Raw genomic sequence first — 8,064 nt, forward strand, 5'->3', positions numbered from 1 at the left:
GAAAAATTACCTCGATTTTTTTATAATGTCATCAATTTTAAGTCAGATTCTCTTGAACTTATTGGTAAAAAGTGCACTGCAAGCATTGCATTTGCCATTGCCGTTTACTCAAGATTCTCTATAGTTTTCCTAATAAAATAAATAATTTATAAAAAAAAAAACACACAAGCAATAAACTTCACCGATGATGATAATTGAAACAAAGTGCGTTTAATATAAAGAAAATAAATTGTAATAAAAAGTAATCAGTTAAATACATTTTTTAACTATTTTCAAAATAAAATTTTCTTATCTAATTTTCTTATTTCAAATATGAAATTCAATATTTACCTTTAAAAAAGAGAAGAAAAAAAACATTTTTGTTGTCTTCTTTTTAATATGTGATTGTTTATTGCTAGAACAGAAAGCATATTTGTTTCAAGCAAAATTTATTTATTTTATTTATTTTTATTTATTCATTTATTTTGTTGTTGTTGTTTTTTTTTTTTTTGAAACGGTTAAATACAGGTAAAGTTAAAAATGTAAGACCCTTTTGAGCACCCCATAATCCCGTATTTTAATTAGATGTTGTTTTAGATTAATCATCCACTGTTGCAATAAAAAATATACATGTTGGTTAATTAGAAAATGTTTTGATAAAGATAGTTTTGAGTTTCTATAAGGGGTGTTCATTAAAAGAAAAACAATATACTAGGTTTGTGATGTTTGTGTGTATTCTGTTTGTCTTAGCTGTAATGCCTTTTGGTTGGTTGCGTCAGTTTTTATTAGCTGATGTTTTATCACTTATGATTATCTTTGTTATCCTTTTTGTTTGTTGTTTCTGTATTCATGCCCCATGCAGGGATATCAAAAGATACAGCAGCGCTAATCTTGTTCAGATCTGTCAGAATTTCAGTTTTTATCTCAGTCAAAGAAATAGAACAGTTTTTCTGACAAATTCTGGCATGGTTTAGGAAAGATTACAAATGATCTCAACTTTACAAGGTATAAAATGTATATTTGTGAGTCATTTTGTTAATATATATATATATATATATATATATATATATATATATATATATATATATATATATATATATATATATATATACGTCTCAGAATGTTACTACTCTATTCGCTACGCTGCTCCATCGGATCATATTGATACAGGGAAGATATGTAAACATATAGAAAGGTCTGAAAAATTCCCAACGATGTTAGAACTGTCAAATTTGCGATGCAAAAAAAAGTCCAGCGAAAGCTATATTTTTATATAGCCTAGCTGACCGAGTGGTCTAGGGTGCTGGACTTTGTGCAGGCGGTGTTGCCATAGATGTCACAGCGGTACGAGTTCGAGTCCTGCGGAGGGAACGACCAAAAATTTGCACCGCAAATTAGACAGTTCTAACATCGTTGGGAATTTTTCAGACCTTTCTATATATATATAAAAAAAAAACGGACAGGAAGTCCGGACATGACAACATTGAGAACATTATTTGCAACTCGTGTGTACCAGACTGAGTTAGAAATGATTCTTTTAATTCCTTTTATGGCACGTCGGGGTTGCAGAAACATAAAAAAAAATCTTCCATTTTATACAAAAAGGATATTTAAGACTGAAGTATACTATATGTTAATAGAAGTATTTTAAGTCTTTATATACATTTATTAAAAATATTTAAAAAAAATATGTATTATAGAGATCTCTTTGTCTTTAAGAATCATTATTAACCAACTACCCAAAACACGTTAAAATATGTCAAAAACTGACCAATTGTTATAAATTAAAACAATACGAAAAAAAGAAGGCCAATACGCATCAAACCAGGGCCAATTCGGCATCATAACTTCCGGTCGTTTGACACCGCCATTTTGAGTTAGAATTAGATTTCATGAACTTTGATCACCAGGGCTTAAAGCTGCAGAAACACAAAAAAAAATCTTCCATTTTATACAAAAAGGATATTTAAGACTGATTAATTCAAATAAACTTACATGTTCTTGGTAAAAACAAAAACAACTGATCTACAAATCAACTAATTGAGTTGGTTAATAAAATTGTCAATAAATATGTAATTTTATATTGGCCCTGTTATAGGTTTCGGACAATCATATTGGCCTCGACAGCCGTATTGGCCCTCGGCGATGCCTCGACCAATATGACAGACCTCAAACCTATAACAGGGCCAGTATGAAATTACATATCTATTAACATATAGTATAACAAGAAACGATTAATTACAGTTCATTATACATATAGTTACATGTAATTAACTAAATGGAAGTAATTATCATAGACTGTACAATGTATCTGTGTTATTTAGAAGACGAAAATATAATATGGGTAGACATAATTATTTACAAATAGGTGGTCAGACATTTTTAGTTTGAAAAAATGGAGTTTGTCAACACCACATATTCGAGATGTTGTCCCGCTACAAGATCCACGCAACAGAAGTTCGTTCTGTTGGAGACAGGCCTTTCGAAATGTTCGCTGATTATTCAAACCTTATTGTCATTTAATACGTCGATGGATACGATTTTATATTTATTAATGTGTTTAATGATATTTTGGAAATTAATGGCTGTGTAGTAATGTATTAAGCGTTCCTAGCAGAAATTCTCACACATTTTCCTCACTGAATGAGACCTCGGCCATAGTAACATGACTGTGCACCGAAAACAAAGAATGAACTCCGTTTATTCATAGGCATATCCTGAAATCATATTATACTGGTATCTCCATTCTTCACATCCTTAATCCACGTCCTCGTACAAACTCTCCTTCGCACGTCGCCGTACACAAAAAGGATAAAATGGAAAGGTTATCCCATACGCATGCTAATAGCTATAATAAGTAATGCCAAAAAAAAAAAAAAAAAAAAAAAAATGAAAGGGATACGACGGTCCAGTTCTTGTTTGACTTTCTGCTTTGTTTCGGGCTTCATGATTTTTTAATAATTGTTTGGGTTTAACGCCCGAGCAGCAATATTTCAGCTTTATTCAGGCGATGGAATGGATGATGGTTAAACGAACATGAAATGATGATGACGATGAAATGAAACATGGGATGGGACACGAAGATATTAGGGTCAACAAACTTTGATTGCCACTAGAAATGTGGAGGAATGGGTAGGGTCGGGCAATTTAGCCTCCTGTGGCGGAGCGCAAAGGTTCCTACTCCTATTGAATACCACAGTAGGGTTCTTTAACGTGCGAGGAACGTGGCATCTTTCCAAACCGCACTATGGTTTGCGGTCAGGTCTTCCGTATTATAGCCTGACGACCCCAGCCTGTAACACGTCTGGGGTACCCCATTCCATCACCTGGGGCACACAACCAAGCTGCTGTGTGGCCAGTGTCCTAGCCCCTGCCAAGGGTCTGAGCACTGTTAAGTCGCTTTTTACGATTATCTTAGAGCTGCTGTGGGCTTATTCTTTTGACATCCGGACCCACACAGGACACATGATTTTTGAACCACCTGTTCAGATTTTAATGTTTCATTTTAGCTGTAAAGGATTGACCGGTCTCATATTTTCAATGAAACGATAATGTCAACGTTTTTGCACACCGAGGAAATGTAATAAAGAAACATTCTATTTTTATAATTACATTTCATACGTTTCTCTTAATATTTCATTTCTATTACATGCATTTTATAGATATATTTAAACATTGAAGACGGGCAATACACAGTGATCGATAAAAGCTGTAGACTTTATTGTAGGCGTGGCCTATGCGATTTAGCGTTTTTTTTTTTTAAATGATATTCACAGTAATGTGCATGTAATCAATGTTTAAAATATATTTTTTACAATTAAAGTCCGCTTGGCAGATCAATTTCTATAAAAAGAGTTTTAATTTATGAACAAAACATACAATATGTAATAATACATAGATAGAGTTTTCTGCTTGTAAATTCTAACGACAACGGTCATGTTGCAGATATGGGGTCAGTACGGATTACATTAATAGGAGAAACTACCAAACTCGGATACAGCATCCGGCGTTCGAAATTCCGCTTGGTGGAGCAAGGGAAACTATGAGGTCGTAAACAAAAACGTCCCAATGATGGAGATGACCTTAGCTTTATGAAAAGCAAGCTCATGTTATTTTAAGGACATGTACGACAAATAGGCAAGATCATCAAGGAACATTTTTAAAATTAAGTAGCAGTCTTTGTAAGAATCTTGCAAATTATGTAAAATGTGATACACATAAAAAAGGCTACATTTTATAATATCTGTTATTCAGTTGCTTTATGGGTCTTTAAAATGAAATGTATAACTATTTATTCCAATCTGTCTGCTCTTAGGAGATAATCATCATGGAAAATCCAATAGTATCTATTGTATTTTAGTGTCATTTACAGAGTTATCTCCCTTAAGTTTGGTTTCTACAGTACATTCTATATAACTTTTATATTCTATGAACAAGAGTTCTGTTTACTATGACAAAACAAAAAATTAAAAATAAAAAATACGCAGGCTTTTCAACCATCAATCACAGTTTGCATGATTCTTATCTGGAGTGCTACTTAAAATGCAAAAAATATATTTTCGTTTACTTTGAAGATTCGGTGCAAGCTAAGTAAAATTGTTTCGACATAATACAACGTTAGCTTTTTTGCCAATTAAATAAGGTTCATGGAAATGCTTCAGTGAAAGCAAAAACATTCTCCACATATTTTGTATACATTTTGTACTAAAGTGCCTAAAAATGGCTTTAATTGCACTTCAATTTTCATACATTGAATCTCAATAAGTTGACGCAAGAAACATATACATGTACGTGTATAGAAATAAAATGAGGATCACATTATATCGACAATACTTGTACATTAAACCATTATTTTTTTTTACTTTTAGTTAAGTGCATGTACATGGTAAATTGGTTGTTATTTTCAAAACAGTATTTAGTCATAATGTCACCAGCTTCTCACGATCTGAATAAACACCTTCTACGATTTATAATTACCAAAAATGATGAATTAAAAACATCAAACGGAACAACTGTAAAGTATTTTAATATCGAATTTACGACTGGTGCTGGGTGATTTTTAATTATATGACCCAGGGTTTTATGGTTGTTTATTGGATTCCAAACTTTTAAAGTAAGAAAAAAATAAACACTCTGGTTTGAACATCATCAATTCGTTTTAATTTTAAAATAGACTTTAAAATGTTAGCTACCAATTAAAAAGTGATAAAATTAAAGTTGTATATTTCGTTATTGAAAGATACATTAAAATCCAGACTCAAATCAGACGGTCATCCGAGTTTTGGAGGACTTTCAAGTTATGTTCATGTAAATAGAAGGACTAATGCTATTATTTTCATAATTCTCTTTAATTTTGTAAGTGTTCATTATTAAGTAGCAGTCTTTCTATAAATCAGACAGGAGGTGTTTCATGCATGTCAAAAACCCACCAAAATCAGTTCTATTTCTTGTTCAGAAACAGTAACTGATCGTGTAGCTAATCTTACTTTTTCATTTGGTTGTTGCACTTTTGTGATAAAATTATATAGATTGTTCATAAAATTTGCTCTTTGCAAGAGTTATCGTTCTTGATTTGGCTTGATTTGGTTGCTTTTAGTGGGAGATAAATGTATGATTTTCTAAAAATGCAAATCTGAATGCAGAAAAGGTTGTTGTTGTGTGAAAGTATAGCATATGTAGACTGAAAAAGCATCGTTTGTTTGGTGGGTTTTTCTTGACCATGAATCACTTTACCATTGGTAGTGTCTGAATTTTATGCGGACAGGTACTTAATTATGCCAAAAAAAAAAAAAAATACAAATGTGGAAGCGGGGAATACTATCTTACCAAACTGAAAATAATAGCCTAAGGCGGTCCAAACTGCCACAAGTGCTTACATGTACATGCAATATAAGAACCATGTGAATAGATCCAGACATGGTTAACATATGTTTCAGTTTACATAAATATTATGATTATCACGTATAATATTTAATTATCACATGATTATCATAATTATGTTTTTCACATACAAATTCAAATCATATCTTAGAAAGCGGAAAGCCAAAATTATATGACAATCACATGACTTCCATATGTCGTATGATTATCATATGTGGCACATTTGGCTATCTATACTGTCGTTTACACACGAGGCTCTTCAATAAACTGTGAGAAATTTCCAGAATTGCATCAATACCATATAATTTATTTTTTGACAGGTTCGACCTACATGCAGCTCTCTTCACAACAGACATGAAGCTTATTCCCGTGTTGATTATATTTTGTGGACTTTGTCTTTTACCCGCGATTTCTAGCACAATACCGCTAGCCCCAACGCAATATCAACAACAAATTGGTCAGGGATTTTCTACAAATTATTTTAAAACTCTCAATTTTAAAAAGTACCACCGTACAAACATTGAAGATGTCTATGATAGCGAATTCAGAAATTTGAGAATCAGATGTCGGGCTGATTTAGAAGGCTTAAACATGACGATATTCCTTGATAATCTTGAAACCGTAGTAGATGATTGTCTCGATATAGGAATAAGTCCAATCATCTCATGGATTCACCACGAGGCCGAGGCATACGGAACAGAAGAGCAGCGCGATGACTATCTTCAATGGTGGACTGATGTAGCTACGCAATTAAAAGACAAGGACTATAGACTGTCCTTTAACTTGTTTACTGAACTTGGACTTGATACATGTAAACATAATTGTGAAGGCAGTTTGAGGGTGAATACACAGAAGTATAACAACTGGACTTCGTCAGTAGTAAAAAAGATTCGTAAATCGGGTGGCAAAAATGATAAGCGCATCATAATTTTAGGATCGCCAAAGAAGACAGCTTCAGGGTTAGCATACATCGATCCGGACATTTATGAGAACGATAGCTATATGATGGCAGAATGGCATATCTATGCGTCCGGACCAAATAAACAATATTTAAACAACGGAAATCCGTCTCAAAAGCACTGGAAAGGGAATGGGAATCAAATTGGTAAATCCAATGTTGATTCCGCAATCCAAGAGGCCATAGATTTCACCGACCAATACAACTTGGAAACATATCTTGGCGCTTGGATGCCCATTGACAATAACTTCGGTGAATTGGAACAATGGGAAGTCATCAGGTTTGCCAGATACTTCGTCGAGCAGATGCGGCTTAAGAAGATTCCTTGGTCTGTTAATGTTCTTGACATGTATTATAATACGAGAACTAGCGAATGGATATCCGATAAGCAAAATATCTCAGGCCAGTTGATTAATATGGAAAAAGTATTGGACGAAATTATAATATATATGTAATAGAAGGCAATCTAATGTAATTAAATTTGATAGATATACTTAAGGTAGTAGACTTGGGGTATCCCAATATTTTTCCATAATTCATTTTTTTTTAATTTGTGCATAACATTATACTAACTGTAGTGCATATTCTGATAATTTTTCATGAAATTTCATCATGCAGATTGTGAACAATAAGGACTGAAAATTGTAATATTAAGAATCACTGGCAAAAGTGAATCATAACTGGTATTTCGGAGCCATTTTTACAAAAAAATTAAATTTACAACTGAAGTATAAGTCAAATTCACTTAAAAGGATTAATATATAAAATTTAATATGATTTTTTTATTCTATTTATGTTGTAGAAGAGTAACTTGGCTTTTATTTTAATCAAATGAAAAAAGGGGGTGCAACGTTCAGGTATTTGCCTTAATACCAACCTCTATTTTGCAGAATCTATAATTCAATTTTCATACAAAAATGATATTAAATGTATCATTTATTTACAAAAATATAAACTAAATTTTTATATGTTCACCATGTACTTTTTTGTTAAGTTTATATCATCTTGACGTACGGCACTGGAAAAAATTTCTATATCAGTCAAACGAATGGCTAAAATCATGCAAGTCTAAAAATTCATAGCACTCCAGCTAAGAATCATGCAAAATGTGATTCATGGGTGAAAAGCCTTCATATTTTTATTTTTGATATATTGTTTGAATTGCCCAAGTAAACTGAAATTAACATTCAGTTTTTATATAAAATGGTCCTTTTCACAAAAAATCGTAAGAGTAAAATTAGTCGTAA

General features: G+C 32.4%; 1 protein-coding gene across 3 annotated transcripts; it reads left to right on the plus strand.

Annotated features, from left to right (window-relative positions):
- Positions 1–5,021: 5,021 nt before the first annotated feature.
- On the plus strand, positions 5,022–7,791 carry LOC148620214 (uncharacterized). 3 transcript variants are annotated; one of them, XM_088580911.1, is made up of 2 exons: positions 5,022–5,092; positions 6,180–7,791. In XM_088580911.1, exon 2 carries the CDS (start codon positions 6,214–6,216, stop codon positions 7,270–7,272), a length of 1,059 nt encoding a protein of 352 aa, XP_088437037.1. In that variant the 5' UTR covers positions 5,022–5,092; positions 6,180–6,213; the 3' UTR covers positions 7,273–7,791. The 3 variants fall into 3 exon arrangements, with proteins under 3 accessions (XP_088437037.1, XP_088437036.1, XP_088437035.1); XM_088580910.1 differs by lacking the exon at positions 5,022–5,092 and adding an exon at positions 5,198–5,334; XM_088580909.1 differs by lacking the exon at positions 5,022–5,092 and adding an exon at positions 5,220–5,286.
- Positions 7,792–8,064: the final 273 nt, after the last annotated feature.

Source organism: Perna viridis, chromosome 4 (assembly GCF_037379345.1).
Source record: "Perna viridis isolate PV_CMFRI_1.1 ecotype Kerala chromosome 4, ASM3737934v1, whole genome shotgun sequence".
Taxonomy (NCBI): domain Eukaryota; kingdom Metazoa; phylum Mollusca; class Bivalvia; order Mytilida; family Mytilidae; genus Perna; species Perna viridis.